The 16,844-nt window shown below is 37.7% G+C and overlaps 2 protein-coding genes across 2 annotated transcripts; both read left to right on the top strand.

The window, feature by feature from the left end:
* The first annotated feature begins 1,516 nt into the window (after positions 1-1,516).
* LOC26530047 lies at positions 1,517-3,062 on the top strand. Its single transcript, XM_023180914.2, has one exon. The coding sequence runs from the start codon at positions 1,605-1,607 to the stop codon at positions 3,060-3,062; it is 1,458 nt and encodes a 485-aa protein (XP_023036682.2). The 5' UTR covers positions 1,517-1,604.
* Positions 3,063-3,185: 123 nt separating this feature from the next.
* Positions 3,186-4,702, top strand: LOC6646600. The gene has a single exon (XM_023178153.2). The coding sequence runs from the start codon at positions 3,186-3,188 to the stop codon at positions 4,656-4,658; it is 1,473 nt and encodes a 490-aa protein (XP_023033921.2). The 3' UTR covers positions 4,659-4,702.
* The last annotated feature ends 12,142 nt before the right edge of the window (positions 4,703-16,844 follow it).

The raw sequence follows: 16,844 nt of genomic DNA, 5'->3' as shown, positions 1-16,844 counted from the left end.
TTATATGGGTCAACTGTTTTTTGCTAACCAAAAATACAAGAAGACAAGAAAATCATATCATACTTTGTGTTAATAATTCCCCCTTTGATAGACATGCTCTTACTATTCGTGTATGTAAGAGACTGTGTGTATAAATGTACTATAAATCTGGGTAATTTCCCCATAAGAGGCTCAACAGCAACAACAAGAACGTAAAAATCCCCGGCTCCAAACATGCCGTCAAATAAATTTAACTCAATTGCCAGACGTTCCCCAATGTTGTTTGTTGTCTGTAGTTCACTCTACGTGCGTTGTCGATGCCTTTCGTGTAACATTTTTATCTGTGCTTAGATTTTGGTTTTTGACACACAGCTCGTCAAAATTTATTGTTTTTGCTCATGATAACAGACACACAAACACACAATACGAGAACATGCAATTTTGTAATTATTAATTTTACGGTCTGTTTGAGCTAACTTATGTAGACCAGAGACTATAGCTGGTGAGTGATTCTGTAAAGACCTGAATTAAATGTTGAATTGAGAAATGTTTGTTATAGCCGAAAGCAACTGAAATGTCCATTATCAAGAATTTTGACATTTTAGCATCATTTCCGGTGCAGTGGAGAAGCAATTTTGGCACTCACTGTTATAATGTCTGAGGTCAGTGAACCTCCTTCCCTTTCACACACAAGCCCGAGCGAGTGTGTGTGTGTGTTTGTGTCTGACTATCTAACACACTTAACCAAACCTCATCACACCAAAGAAAAGTCCAACAAGTTGCGTGTTTATTTAGGCCCAAAATCAGAAATAACAACAACAACAACACACTTTCAATAGTTGACGACTTTAAGTTACCCTGTATTACGGTTCGCCATCTAACGCTCTAGGTAAATATGTTTCTGAACATTTAGGTAATGTTTTTTTTTTAAATTTGTAAGAAACTTACAAACTACGTAGATTTTGAAATTTAAATTCTTTTAATTTTAAGCAAAGTGAATGGCTTATATCCATGGAAGTAAAGGGTAGGGTAGAGTAAAAATCACTCACATTGTAGGTTTTTTTTTTGGGTTGTATAAAAGGGATAGCTGTATGTGGGCGCGTATATGCGGTTATTGACTTTATCTTTCTCCACTTTGTCTTCACCTTCGTCTTCTTTTTCGTCTTTGACTCAGCCTTTGTTCACTTCAAAATGTCGCATTTTGCTTTTTTTCGGTTTTTTCTGTTTGTAAAAAAAAATTAACATACTCAAATTTACTTTTTATAGTTGTTCACACACAAAAAAAAAAGAGAAAAAGAGGTAGATAGATAGCCAAACAAAAAACAATTTTTCAATTTTCGTATCAACCAGTGCAATGCTCCAAAAAATGTTTGGACATATTGATTTATATCAATTGACATGCGAAGAAATCAAATGGCTTTTGCGACCATCGGGGGAAAAAACGGAAATAAAAGTTTTCAAGTTCCAAAACTTGACTTATTACGTGAGACTAAGTGAAATATTCTGAATATAATTGACTCAATTGCCATCACTTTTCGTTGCTTTTGCTTTCATAATTTGTTGATATTAACAAATGTTATCCTAATGTTTTTGGAAAAGTTTTCAAAATTTGCGGTAATCGCAGCATGAAATCAGGCCGTCGCGGACACAATTGTGGACCCATCACCTGTTGTCCGGCGAAAATAGGTTTCTGTTTGCCTTTGATGCCGCCAACACACGATGAATTAAGTTGGATCAATGTGAATATCAAGACACCCCATCGTCGATGCTGTCCATGCAGCACTGTTTGGACGAATGAGTTTCGCTTTTGGTGTAGACGCAATTCCAACATGATTATCAACCTATCCGATAAGTTGGGCAAATCTGCCGAAGACGTTGCAGTTTTTCTATACGAATTAACGCTGCAAAACTATAGCCAGATAATGAATCCAAAGAAGTCGGGTTGGAATCAATGCAATCGGGTACCCTTTACCCAGCCGTTTGTGTGTGATGGTTTTTTGAGTACATTCGACGAAAGGGGCAACTTGAGGAATCCCATGAATCCGAGAAGTCTGAAAAGATTGCTGCGCATATTTCAGAGCTTAACGACGGATGAACCAAATGACATTACGCATGGTAGTATTGGTAAAATTGGTAGTGCCTTTAAAAAAGAAGAACAGACTAGCGTATTTGGCTATGACGAGGATCAGCGTAGCATCAGTGACAACAAAGTCAGAGATAAATTTACACTGCCTTCGCCACTAGAAGATGATGAACTCAACCAATTAACTAACCAATTTAAGCCATTTAATCGTCGAAGGGCTAGTGCAATAGGTGCAATGGAAAACTTTCAAGACTCAATGATAAGACTCATGGATGAGAAGGGTCGCCGTCGTGGCAAGGGTAGCAATGCCTTTCAATTGGGAGCACTGCGTGGGAAAAGTGCACAATTCTTGCGTTTTCTCATTTCCCGAGTGAATGAACAGCAAAGTCTAACCGAAGAGCCCAACGATGTGATTAAAGCTATAGATGAATTACATCTACACCAATCCGCAAACCGAAGAAAGAGAGGCAAGCATAGAAATAAACGTGACGTAGATAACATAGCTGATCACTATAATGCTGTCGTTTCCAAAGAAATTGGCAAAGATCGCTATGGGCTTCGTTTAAAGCCTTCGCCACAAACCAATACTTTCGGACAATCCGCTAATGAATTGAAAGCTTTGCAAACTGGCAAGGAGCGACGATATTTTGCCGAACAGATCCCGGTACTGTATCACGAACCGTATGATGGGAATAATATATCGAGCTGGATGCGACGTCATCCCAATCAGTTGCGTCTACTTGCCGATGGTAGAATAACCACAGGCGGCTTGATTCGGCGTTATAGACGGGAGTCAGTGCAACGTGCCTGGGAGAAGGCTGATCGACGTTACTCGTTGCATTCATTAGTTAGCCTCGGGAGGAATTCAGTAAAAGAGCAGCCAATGTTTGGTCGTATGAGTCTTACGGTCAGTCCCGAAATGCAAAGAATATTTCCCACAACCGACAGTGGAAAGAAATTACAATCGAAAACGATTAAAACATCATCGTCTAGGAAGTAGGCCCTAGTCTACACAATTACACACTCATACATTTTGTTTGTTAAAAAAAAAAAAAATAAAAAAAAACTTAAAAGAAAACTCAAATATTTTTTTTAAATAGTTAGAAAACCAATTTCCACAGTCATGCTTCCAAACTGCCCTCCAAAGACCCTTTGTGGCTCCTCATTAATGGCATTAGCGCAATCGCTTGACCTGGCAACGCCGTGTAATCCCCCCTGTCGCTGCTGGCAACAAGGACTAAGACGTTGGTGCCTACAAAATTGCAGAACTGTACGTAAATTGTCCAATATATTAGCCGAGTCGGTGGAGAAGATCTGTCAGTTTCTTTACGATCTCACCCTACAAAAGTTCAGTCGCATAATGAATCCCAAAATGTCCGGTTGGAATATATATCGTGTGCCTCTGGTGCAATCATACACCTGTGATCTATACGATGGCATTTTTGATCGGAGTGGCAATCTTCGTAGACCAATGCATCCGAAAATACTTGACCTATTGCTAGAAATTTTGCAAAAATTTCTGAATATGCCAAGTGAAGAAGATGCAAACAGAGCAAAAATGCAAAGTAGAGCCAGAGACAGATCTCCATCAATGATAAGGCTAGGTGAAGCAGTTCCTGATGGAATATTTGGAAACTATAATGGGCTCGGTAGGACATCAAAATTTGATCCTTTGAAAAGTTTAAGCGGCAAGAATACAGGGTATTTTAGCGATTTTGGTGATTCTAGACAATCGGATGATACATTTTATAATGGATCGCATCGTAATGGCTCGATGGAAGATAAATTAAAATTTGGATCGTATCGGTTTAATCCTTTTGAATCGTTAGGCAAAGATAGATTGAGTTATCAATCGAATCGTGTTGTCCCATGGGACGCCAAGGAACTTGACATCACAAAATGGTTAGATCCTTTTGAAACATTGGACAAAGACAAATTAAATGATGGGTCAAATCGTGCTGCTCGGCGGTGGGTTTCAAAGGATCCTTTTTCTATATTAGGCAAAGATAATACTTTCATGAAAAAAGTGTCTGGTCAGTCAAAAAGGGGGAGCAGAGAACAAAATTCCACATTTCTATATCAACATCGAAATTCGATTTCCTCTAGTAGAGGAACAAATAATGACAGCTATGATGTGAAATATATTTCGAATCTATATGGTGCTGTTGTAAAGAATCCAGGAACCGCAGGTCGCCTCCTATCGCACTCTTCACGTTTGGGAAGTCGTTCCCCATCCATTGGCAAGTCTGAAAGACGCTATTATGGCGCCCAAGTTCCAGTGCTCATGCATGAACCCTTCGATAGTCAAAAACCATGGACCTGGCAACGACGACATCCCCAGCAGGCGAGAGTGCTTCAAGATGGCCGCATGGGTAATACCAAAATTCATCGCTATAAACGCAAGTCAATACAGCAGGAATACGATAATCTCAAACAGAGATATTCCCTGCATAGCACATTCACAAATGGCAGTGGCTCGATAGGAACCGCTCCAATGTTTGGTACTCCTCAATCCATGGGATTTGTAATGCTCAAGCCCAACTATAATAGAAATTCTGATCCAATTAAATTACAGAAGCGTAAAATACGCAGATGAAACTTCAAATTCATTTTTCAAAATAGATTTTTTCTCTTTTTTAATGCAATTGAAATTTCCTTTTCAAATAGAACTCGAACATTTTTCACTCCATCATAGTCTTGGGTCAATAAACTACAATTTTAAGTCTCTCCCATCTGAAAACTGGGTTAGTTTCACTTTTGTTTTCAACGTTTTTAACATTTTGTTCCTCGTTGTTTTATTTTACATTGGGGAATCTAGGCTAGAGTGTGTGTCTGGTTTGCGTGTGTGTGTGTGTGGGTAGTACAAACAACATTAGATGCCTGTGCGTGTGCCTAACACAACTGACGGGTTTCACCATCTAACCCCATAGGCCATCAAAGGGCCAAAGGGCAAACGCAATTTTCGTGGCGAAAACATGGCAAGGGGGCTCCGGTCTGTAACAAGTGCTTTGCGTTTTTAAGTGGGTCGCTTAGGCACAAGTGGCGAAGCCTACATAAAAACATACTACAAGTTTGCATGTAGAAAGACAAACGAGTTGTATATCTCAACTTGTTGTTTACTCAGCTCAGCTTTTTGGTTTTTAATAAGCAGCAGCAGCAGCAAAAAGATCAGCGTCATCATCATTATGATGTTGTGAAGAAATTGTAAAGCAAATAGATTAGGATTTAGGTATTCATAGTCTCATGCGGTTCAAGTTGATGACATTCAAAGGGCCCAGACAAATCTGTAAAAGTGAATTAATGCTTAAGGGCCCTCAATCAAGGGACTAGCAACATGAGTTGCATGCCTCGTTGTTACTAGTATTTGAAATTTGTAACCATTAGAAGGGAAAGATTGTTTAGGTATCTTATAATTTAAGTTGAAATTAAATTAGGTCGGGCCTCTAACTTCTTGGGACTTATGTACATATATATTAATTTATACAATAATTTCCATAATTGTTAAAATTCTCACTCATCAAATATTCACTTTGCATTTGAATCAAAATTAATAAGCCTCCATAATTATCATCATTGCTATGACAAAACATCGAACTTAACTTAACTTAATGGTAGAAAATTATTGACTAACAAAAAGTTGCCCAAATTAGTTATCACCCCCAGTTAACAAATTGCTAAACAGTTAATGATTTAAGATATTCGTTAACCTAACAATTAAAGAAATACGAGTGAACGAGTTGTTTGATACATGTATTAACTTATAAATTACTATGGTTATTTAATTTAAAAATCGAGCTAAATTACAGATTAATTTTTAATTAATCATTTAAATTTCGAAGAAATGACTCCCTTTTTTAATTTTCCTCTTTTTTGCTTTGTTTTGTCATACTGTATTTTTGGCTTGATGTCAAGTTTTCAATTAAGAAACTATCCGAGTATATATTGTCTTCTAGCTAAAAGAACTATTAGAATAACAAGTCTCGTAATTCAATGAAATTGAAAAATTAGAATTCCTTTACAGGTTTACTTTTGCTTTTATTATACTTGAACATTCCTTCGACTCTGGTTTCTTGGTTCGCACTACACTTATCCGCGAGTCTTTTACGAAGTTCTTCTTCTGATGATAATAATTCAGAGTTGAATATCGCGCGACGACTATGAATGTCTGTCCTTCTGTCTGTCTGTCTGTCTGTTTGTCTGTCCGTCGCCCAGTCTTTCGGACAAGGAAAACTAAATGGGACATGATTTGTGACATTTTATTCGAGACTTAAACAATACGATAATTATTTATTAGAAGAGAAGTGGTGCGGCACCCCTCCGCGCAAATTTCCCATTTTCTCTTTCTCTCTTCCTCTCCCCGTTTATGTTGCAGTAATTGTTGTTGTGCTATATATATATTGACTACAATTCCTATGGATATTGGGTTGTTGTTGGCTTGCATTGCCATTTCCAGTAGCATTCCCATTAATCCTTTGCGGCAATTTATAATGCTGAGTGCCAAGCGTAGCCCAAAAAATCTCTAGCCAGACAAGAGTCGCCCCAGAAAAGCAAAAAAGAAAAAAAAAAAAGAAAATAATAGCAGAAGAGGAAAAACTAAATAAACCAGTTGGAGAAAATGGCCTGGCAAATGGAATTTATTGCAATAGAGTGCTGAAAACTAAATCATCATCTCCAAAGCAAAAAATACATATGTATGTACACACATACATACATATATACCAGTCGCACTCAGGCATCGAGTTTATATATACATGTGTGTGCATACATATATCTATCTATATAATAGCTACAACAATTGATACACTCCACAAGCTCATTTAATATTTATGCGCATTTAGCTGGGAATTGGTTTAGGTCTAGCTTAGGCTTTTGGTTTCGGTTTTTGTTTGGGTTAGACTTCCCTTTTTTTGGCCCTAGTTATAATATTTCGGTTGTTCATGCCATGCGTAAAATATCCGCACAGGAATAAATTATGGAATGGAATGTATAAAAAAATACTTATTTAACGCCTTTTTATATCATCCACATGCACACAGACACACACACACACACACACACACACACACACACACCCACACTCACACAAATATATATGATATGCATTCCAAAAACCTCGAGCGAGTAAAATAAAAGTAAATTAGTTGTTGTCCAGTAGCCCACCATCCAGATTTTCTCGCCCCGAAATTTTCCCCATTTCCACCATAGTTTCATACAACATTTTTTTCCTTTCCTTTTCTTGCTCTTTTTATCTTATTTAATTTTTTGTTTTTTTTTTTTGCCTCGTTCAAGCTGTGGCATAATTTTTACGCATTTGCCTTTGCCTAGAGAGTGTGGGGGAGGAGATGGTGGTGGGGTGTGGTATGCCAGGGGTTATACGTAGTTGTAGTTTCCGATCTGAGGGTGAGGATGAGGATGTGGGTGGGCGTGGCACACGCTCATACTTCCTGTGTGTGTGTGGAAAAGTTAAACAATTCATGGTCTAAGCTTTATGCTTTATACGCAAAAACTTTGAGTTTTGATTTCTGTTGTCACAACCCCCTCACCGACCACCCTTATACCTCATCTGGGTTTTTACCATCCTCCTGTCTCTCTTGCTCTCTTATACTTTGTATGCGTGTGTGTGAGTCTGTGTTTGTGTGTAGCGCTTATCTGTACCGGGTGCCAAGACACAGACAACGCACATTGCGGCACACGCGCTTCGTATGGTGGGACGAATGGGTATGCCCAGCCGTTTCAATACCCTAGCGAGCAAACAAAGAAGAAGGAGTTAAAGCAGTAAAGAACCGAACCAAATTGCTTTTGGGAAGACTTTGTTAAGAAAACTAACACTCTGAAGATTTTATGAAGCCAAATTTAAATTGAGTAACTTATTAATTATCAAGAATTAATAAGAGCAGATGCAATTCGGATAATTAAAAATCTGGATAATCAATATAATTCATAATGATAGCTTTACCCAATCAGCAATGGATTAGGAATCAAAGGGAATCAAGGAATTGAACGTTGTCAAACAATTGTTCAATCAGACAGCAACTATTTTTGAAACAAATTGCAGGGTATGCGAACAGTTTCAACATTGACCGCAGCAGTTTAACCAATTCTCGTTGCTTGTTTTATGTTTATTTGTTTGGGGCCGCGGCGTTTGCCAAAAAGCAAATGCTGTCTATATAGCATCTATCTATGCGAATATACTTATATACAGAAATACTGTATATATACATATAAACATGTGTGTGTGTGTGTGTGTGTGAGTGTAACTGTCTGCTTGTGTGTTTGTTGAGGCCAAAAATCTACTTAAATCGATAAAAACTATCAAATCTGTGTACGCCTCTGGCTGTCGCTATATATGAAGCTGGCTCCGCAATGGAGTTTGCCCATGCCTCGTTTCGTCACTCATACGACATGTGCGCCGTCGTCGACGACCAAGACGATGGTTGTAGTCGTCGTCGTCGTCGTCGCCACTCATTTTTCGCCCATGTTGCGTATGTTGTCAAGTCTCTTCCGCCGCTGCTGCTGATGCTGGTGGCGATGATTCTGCTGGTCGTGGCGGTTGGTGGTTGGTTCTGCTGCTCGCTCTATATAGCTTTTTTCTTGGCATCAGCCACTGAAATTCTTCTTCTTATTGTTGTTGTTGTAGTTGGCATGTCCGTTCTGGCATGGACTTGGCCCAGGCTCATTGTTTGGGGTTTCTTTTCATTTTTTCGCCATATTTGGTTTGGGTCTTTGGATTTTTGGTAGTGCGTTAGGCAGAAAGCAGGCAGGCAGCAGCATTTCCGTTTCTTTTTCACTGTTGTCAAGCGGCTAAAACACACACTCACTCACACACTTACACACATGGCGCCGACATTAAGAACGGCCCAAAACAAATGAGATCTATGCGAAATATTCCCCAGTTAGTTACAATTTGTTTGTCCATCTCATTCCTTCTTACCCCCATCGACAAGAAAAAAAAAAAAAAAACTATAATGCTAAATGACAAAATATGACAAATTATAATAAAAAATATTTAGCCAAAGGGACAAACGGAACAAAACGTCTCGAGGATAGTCCAAAAGAATATTTATGACCTTTCCCACAAAAGAAATCTCTTAAGCAATCCAAACAAGAACAACAACAAAAAAATGATAGAGTAAAAGTGTGAGTACTCTTTCGCATGTCTGCCACATTTTGTGGTCATGATGGAAGGCTCTCTTCATACCACTTCAAATTAAAATCACGCACTGCTAATATCTGTTTTATACATAGTGCGTGTCGCGATTTAACAATCATCCAACCAAGAAAATAAAAGAAACCCATATAAAGAATTCGCCATCTAAAATGTCATCTAATCATATGTTAATTATGTGTCTGTATGTGACTTAAACGCCCAAAGCGATCAAAAGTGTTTTAAATGATGACCAATGACCAAAAGCAACAAACCTGCTTGACGAATTACTCTTACCTACTTGGCAGTAATAGGCCTATTTGTAAGTTTATTAGGCAGATACCTTTTAACTAGGCGTAATGCATTGAGATTCGTTTAAATTAGTTACATTGGTAACGCAAAATTTGTATTCTTATATTTCATAGTCCTTTCGATATTTAAAGTTCTGGCATAACCCTCAGCCACATGCCTTGCACTTGAAGCAAAAACAATTTAGTTTTTCCAAAAGGTCGTTCATTTTAATTACCAACAAAATGAAATTTTAGAATTACACAGAGCGAGAGAGAGAGAGAGAGAAAGTTATATGTTATTCCATAAAAAATTAATGCCAAAAAGGCGTTATGACATTATTGAAACAAAACGAAAAAGGCAAAAAAGTTATAAACCAGCACATGGAAAAAAAAAGTGCATAAACTATTGCAAAACACCAAGAACTAAAAAAGAAAAACAAAACAAAACTAAGCGGGTTTCTGTATAATTGGGAAAAACCTCTCGGCAAAGTTTCCAATTATACTAGGGGGGTGAGAGTGTGGGCGGAAGGGTGAAATTTGTGTTAGGGGTTGGCCAAACAAAACGAACCTACAAACGGTGCAACATTTGTTGGCGTTAGTAGTAAACAGCAAGTTGAAGTTTCGAGTTGAGTTTATTTTTCGGTACCCCTTTTTTTTTTTTTTGAGGATTATTCGTTTGGGTCTCTTTTTATATACACACATATATTTCAAAAACAATTTTCACACATGAACGAAATTGCACACACAAAATACAAAAGTTCATAAACTCGCTGTATATGTATGTATGTGTGTACATATGTACCTACCATATAGAAGAATTAGATGCTGGACCCAATGAACCAAACGATGGCAACTTTGCCTCTGCTTTTTGCTGCAAATTTCGATTAAACTGGGAAGGAAAAAGAAATCTGGAAATTTTGATTCCCAAAACCAAAACAAAAAAAATCAAAATTTTTTCTGTGGCTGATAAATATATTTTCCACTATAGTTTTCTCTTTGTTTTTGGTTTTTTTCTCGGACTTTATGCATCAATTGTCGCTTGCCATATGCACACCAACAATTTTTGATATGTTGACTCCTACTGACACTGCTGCAACTCTATGCTGTTGCATGCCCCGAGGCGTTTCTACGGCATTAGAGAAATGTTGAAAGGCATTTGGCATTGCTGTTGCTGCCAGCTTGTTAATTGGCCCATTGAGTTGGGGCAACATACATAAATTTGTGAAATTTGGAAAATGCATTTAAAACATATTTTACATTTTCCATTTATGTTAAGTCTTTCATTTATGGTTGTTTATTGAGTTAATTTTCTCGTTCATAAGGTGTGATACACAAATTGTTTGTCGATCTGTGTGAAATCGGCTTTGGAATTCCATAATTTTATTTATTAAAAGGGTTTCACCTGAACCAGTGCACCAAGTCACAAAATTTATTTCCACTTAATTAAAATAAATTGCCATTTTTCAAAAAGTTAAGTAAGAAATGCTGGATCCAAATCGTTCTACCAAATCATATACCTAGCCAGCAATGAAGCGATTATATGAACCCAATCTGTCTATCAAATAACTGTTAAGAGCTGTCTCCATTTCGTCTTTGCCACAGTTAATACTTTTTCTCGTTTGTTACTTTGCTTTAAATGTCTTATGTGATATATTATGAAAATTTCTCTGCTATAATTTGTTCATGCTTTCCGCACAATTTTTTCTTTTGTTTTTAATTTTATTTTTCAGTTTTGTTCACATACTTGCTAATTACATGCCTCAATGCTTGACCACAATAAATTAAACTTCTTCTACAGTTTTGTTTTTCCTTTGTTTCTTTTTAGTTACATATTCTTTGTTTTCTTTGGAATTTTTCACTAGAACAAATGAAAATTTTTACCAATTAGTGGCGCCTGTGGTGAAAAAAAATAATTTAAAAATGTAATTAACCAAAAAAAAAAAATATGGAGAAAATATTGCCATAAAGGGAGTAAAATTGCCATGGCACGCCCTTGTCATAATATGCAAAGTGAATGTGCAACTGTGTGCCCTGCCCCGATTCCCCTTCTTACTGCCTGTCTTTTGGTCTACTCTGTGGGAGCTCTGTGTGTGTGTGTGTGTGTGTGTGTGTGTGTTGGGCATGATTGCTGCATTTATGAGATAAGTTTTTACTGTCGACAACAATTAAATTACATTTTAGAGTTTATGGCCTTGGCTTTTGCCTCGTTGTCGGTTCTGTCGCCAAACTTCAATAAATTCTAATAATTTATTTTACCGAAAAGTGGAGCTCTGCAACTGTGGAACCGTAATTGTGGAATCTTTGACTTTTCGGTCATAAAATGTATCCTCCATGTTGATATCAGCTATCCAACGTGTTGGCCGCCAGTTTATAGTGCATTTTGACTACAAATTGATTTTTATTAATGTGCAGAAAATATCATTCAGCTGCCTAACCCACCCATATATGCCACCACACCCTTCTTCACACGCCATGACCCTCTTGCTCCTCTTGATCCGGTCACTCTCCCCCTCTTCCCTCTGCTTGTCACCCGCATAGTTTTGCGAAATGATTGTAAAATACTTTTGCGCGCCTGGGCCCATTGTCATAATGCAGTGCCACGCCCATATACACCCGCATATTTGTGTGTGTGTTTGTGTGTGTGTGTGTTTGTATTTGAGTTTGTGTGCATATCAAGGGCATTCATTTAGTCATTTATGTGGTTTTCATTACAACTCTGGTGACGCCCCCAAGGGGCCAACGCCTTCTGTTGAATCAAAAACCACTGAAAGTGCACTCGAAATGTGCGTGCCGTGCCTCTAGCGCTCCATTTTCAGAGTCCTAGCCTCATGTCATTTGATTTTTGGTTTTAGTTTTGCATGCGCTTATGTGGCACGTTAAGCTCCCTATCTCCTTGCTAAAAACTGGGCGTTTAATTTAGAGTGTAGAACACATAAACGCATATATCATTGACTGCCAGAGACATTGAATTGTAGTCGGGCAACACACACGCACACACAGAAAATGTTTTAATTAGTGGTTGCTATGCATTCGGCTTCCCCCGGGACGATCCCAACAACCAACCGAAAATTGAAATTGCCATAAATGAAATTGCAGAGACAAAATAGGTGACAAAATTATTCTCATTGTGTAATTAGAATTAAATGCACTAAGTTATCGTAATCAGCTTAGCATTGCGTAAAACTAGCTACATTTGAGGAAACTTTTAGTGAAAGGTTTCAACAAAGGGAATTTAATCCTTTTAAATTAAAGGTTTGATTAAACACATTTTGTTTCCCGTGTTCACAGCTTAATTTCTTGTGTTGCAAATCAGAAAGCAGAAAATATCAAAACGTTTTTGAAGATGGTGCGCCAATCAACCAAATACATTTCATTTAAATTAACTAAATAAATGTTTTCTCCAAAAAATTGGAAAGAAAATTGATTATTTCGTTTTCAATGCTTGGATAGATTTTCTCTTGCCAAGTTTTCCCTTGATTCTTGAGAAAGATTTTTCATTCACATATGCTCACTCATTCATGCAACACGAAATTTCAATTATTTTGCTGTCACCCGCATGAGTGAAACTAAGTATAATTACTTACTTGGTATGTTATCTAAAACTAAACTAATATCAATGTATGTATGTGTGTGTTTCATGTGTGTTTCATTCGTTTTTCCATTTTATGCAATCTCTCTCTCTCTCTGGCAGTAATTAGCCAGCCACAGTCAACATTTTCGATTGCATTGTTTCCATTTGTTGCGGCCTTATGCAAGCTGGAAAAACACGAGAAAAACCGAATAGAAAAAAAGGAAAAGAATGGCACAAACAATAACCAGAAATACCAAAAACCCAAATCATTAACATACGACTAAGTTGGGGTTTATATATATATATGTGTGTGTGTGTGTGTGTGTTTGTCTGTGGCAACCACAGTAGTAATTAAGCAGCAGAAGAAGCTGTCGCGCCAGTGGCAAAGTGGTTTGGTGGACGCAACAGGTTGCAAGTTTTGTGCATATGGAAAAATTGTTGATGTTGTTGTTGTGGAAAAGCGTCATGAGGAAATTATTGAGGCATGTGGCTGGTATTTTGTTGTTATTTTTTCAGTTTTCGGCATACGTACGTATTATGCAATTAACTTGGTTTGGCAACATATACAACAACAACAACATCTACATGTTGCCACAATTTATTAACAAAACTTTTGAACCAGAAACGGAACCACCCAATAACCAGTCATTGAAAATGGGGGAGGGGGCATCATCATCATCATCACCGGCAGAGGCATCTAGAGCGGGAGGCGAAGGAGAAATGGCATGAAGAAATGGGCACAGAGAAATGTGTGGCACGACAAAAACGCACCTGAGACATTGCCATCTCTTTCCCTCCCCGTCTCTCTCTCTCGCGCTCTATCTCTTTGGTCTCAGCCTTGCCAGCAATTTTCAGTCCAGACTTCAGACGCACTCGAGCGCAAAGCAAAGCAAAGAAAGCGCACTACAAGTGTCCCCTCGCCTTTCTCCTTCCCTGTCGTGTGCATGGCTCACCACCAACTCCTCCAACTCTTCCCTTCCCCCCCTTTACTATTCCTCATTTTTGCTACTCTTTGGCCTAGGCATTTTTTCATGTCTTGGCCGTTTCGCGTTGTTGCTGTTTGTGCTGCCTCTACAGCCTCGGCCAACTTGGCCAACTTGTCTATTAACGGTAACTAGGTAAATGTTAGAAATTACCGTTAGAAAAATTGCCTCTGCTCTCTTGATGTTTCGTAGTTGTATTTTGTATTTGCGGCACTGCACTTAAAGTAAGCCATTTACTTGACTCCAACAAAACAAAATAATTTCAAAAGAAAACACATATATTTTTTCTTGGCATTTTCTCGATATTGGTTTAAAGAAGATATGGGATCGGATATGTGTTGGTGCTAGACATATTATCTTAACAGAACTATATAGCGAGTATAAGACTAACTAGCTTCTATAGCGAGATAATCGGATAATATTTAAAATAAATATATTTGGTATGACTGAAGTAAAAATTTATATTCCCATTTGATTTTAAATTCAAAATTTAAAATCATTTTATATTTGCGATGGGTTTTTTTTTTATAAATAATTTCAATGATTATCTAAAACTAATTTCTGTTTCTTTTGTTAATCATACAGATGATTTATATGTGGGGCTTTTCTAGTCTCTTTCTGAACGATAAAAAAGATGAATGAATTAAGCATTTGTCATTTTTATGGCATTTGCATTCTCAGCACTTGATGATTGTGCAAAAATAGAGTGGGTACCTACCTATGTATGTACATATGTATGTATGCTTACGCATATAGTATGTCAGGGATAACTGTCAGACTATTGAGAACTTTAAGGGGGGCACGTCAGAGCTAATCTTAATGATTTTCTAAAAAGTTTTTGTTTGCATAATGAATACTGAATAACTCGCATTAACTCAACCTTATATGGCACTTTTGTATTCTAATTGATTTAGTGCGTCTGCAGCAGCAACAACAATAATCATAATAATGACAACAACAACAACAACAACAACAACAACAACATGTCTTAAGAACTTAAGTTAGAACAAGAAAGCGAATAAGTGCAACTGTTGTCACCTGTCTCAATATGCTCCTCTCATGGCTGTCTCAAGTGCAGCTCCCACAGCAACAACAACAACAACAACCATTCCTAGACAATGACAACACGCACCTTATATATGTACATGTTGACTGCCACGTTAGCTGCAACACAGCCGGATATCTACGCAGCTTTGGAATTGCCTTCATTTTGTTTTTTGTTTTTCTCTCTATTTAATGGCAGACAGACGTGTGAAGAAAGGGCAGGAGAAACATTTGTAGACTTTCTTGGGGACACTGCCGCATTTGTGTCAAAAGTGTCTAGACCGGGATAGGTTAGAACAGAACAGGATGGGGCAGGACAGGATAGAAATGATATAGATGTCGGTGGGAGGAGTTTCGAAGGCGTGTCGGGCCACTCAACGGCAACGCATTTACGACACGTTGAGCGTGTTGATGAGGACATTCTCTCTGCCACATCTAAAGCCAAAAGCCAAAGCAACCCGAGAGATCTAGCCATCCAGTCATTCAGGCATCTCACTTAAAGCGCAAATCCAGAGTGTCAACAAATTCAAAAGTGTTGCACAGTTCAGTTGTGAATATTTTGAACATTCTCATTTCGAGACGATGGGGACGTCTTCTTTATCCATGTAGCTTTTACTTGGCTTTTAAATGAAAGTTGCAAAGTTTTAAGCTTGTGGCCATTAAAATCAATGGTTCGAAAAGAAAGTACTTGAAATCCGTCTTGAATAAGTGCTACACAAAGACAATTAATTGAACGTGGTGTGGCGAATTGGTCTATAGGTACTTAAACTTAGTACACAAATGTTTAAAGTCAAAGACAAGTCAAAGATTTCATTTGCTCAAAACTTCCCTAACTCATTACGTCTTGAGTCCTAAACTAGCTACAAAGAAATAATAAACTTTTCTTGGTCGAACAGCGATAGTCAACTAATTGAGAGAATATTCCCTACAGAAATGCAGAGAAATTAGGAGAATTTACACTTGAAATCTTAATTTTTTGATGTATTGTAAAATATACATCAAAAAAGATTTATCAGAACGAATAATTAACTTTCCTACATTTGAAATGGATCATTGAAATTCGTAATCAAATCGTAATCGAATTCAGTCATTCGTCAGAAATTTTTTATCACATTTATGAAAATGTCTTATTTCCTGAGACCTAAGAAACGCCTTTCCTTTGCCGTTAAATATTTTTGGTTTTAAATTATGCAAAGATTTCATTTACACACAAATGACACTTTAGAATACCACACGAAATATGAATGCTCTATAAGCATTTTGTGTGTATCGATCAATATGAGACTATCAGAGATCAGTTTACGTCGTTATGAAATGAAATTTGTGGAAAAAAAAAACATATTTTGCATTCCTTTGCAGTCAATGTACTCCAAAAATGAAAGTTCATGCTTTTTCTTTTTTTATGCTGGTTCAATGAACTACTCATTCTATCTCACTCTCTTTTTCTCTGTCGCACTCTTTCGCTGCTTCTGTCAACTCTCTGTTTCCGCCTGTTGTGCCTAAATACATACACATGTCTCACCTTCTGACTGAATGCAACTAAGCAACACCTTTGTCAAAATGCTTGACCAGTCAGCGCATTTCTCTGCAGTTTCTCTGTCTGCATTTGTGTGTGTGTGTATGTGTGCGTGTGTGTGTGTTGAAGGTGCGATAAATTGCGGACAGACGGGTAAAATGCACGAAAGGGCCAAAAAAGAAACCCATTAAAGTAAAGCTGCATTAACAGCTAAATGAAAACACCCAACCAACA

This window comes from Drosophila willistoni (assembly GCF_018902025.1).
Source record: "Drosophila willistoni isolate 14030-0811.24 chromosome 2R unlocalized genomic scaffold, UCI_dwil_1.1 Seg167, whole genome shotgun sequence".
In the NCBI taxonomy this organism is placed as follows: Eukaryota; Metazoa; Arthropoda; class Insecta; order Diptera; family Drosophilidae; genus Drosophila; species Drosophila willistoni.
The sequence above is the reverse complement of the archived record's forward strand: the minus strand, read 5'-3'. Positions and strand labels throughout refer to the sequence as shown.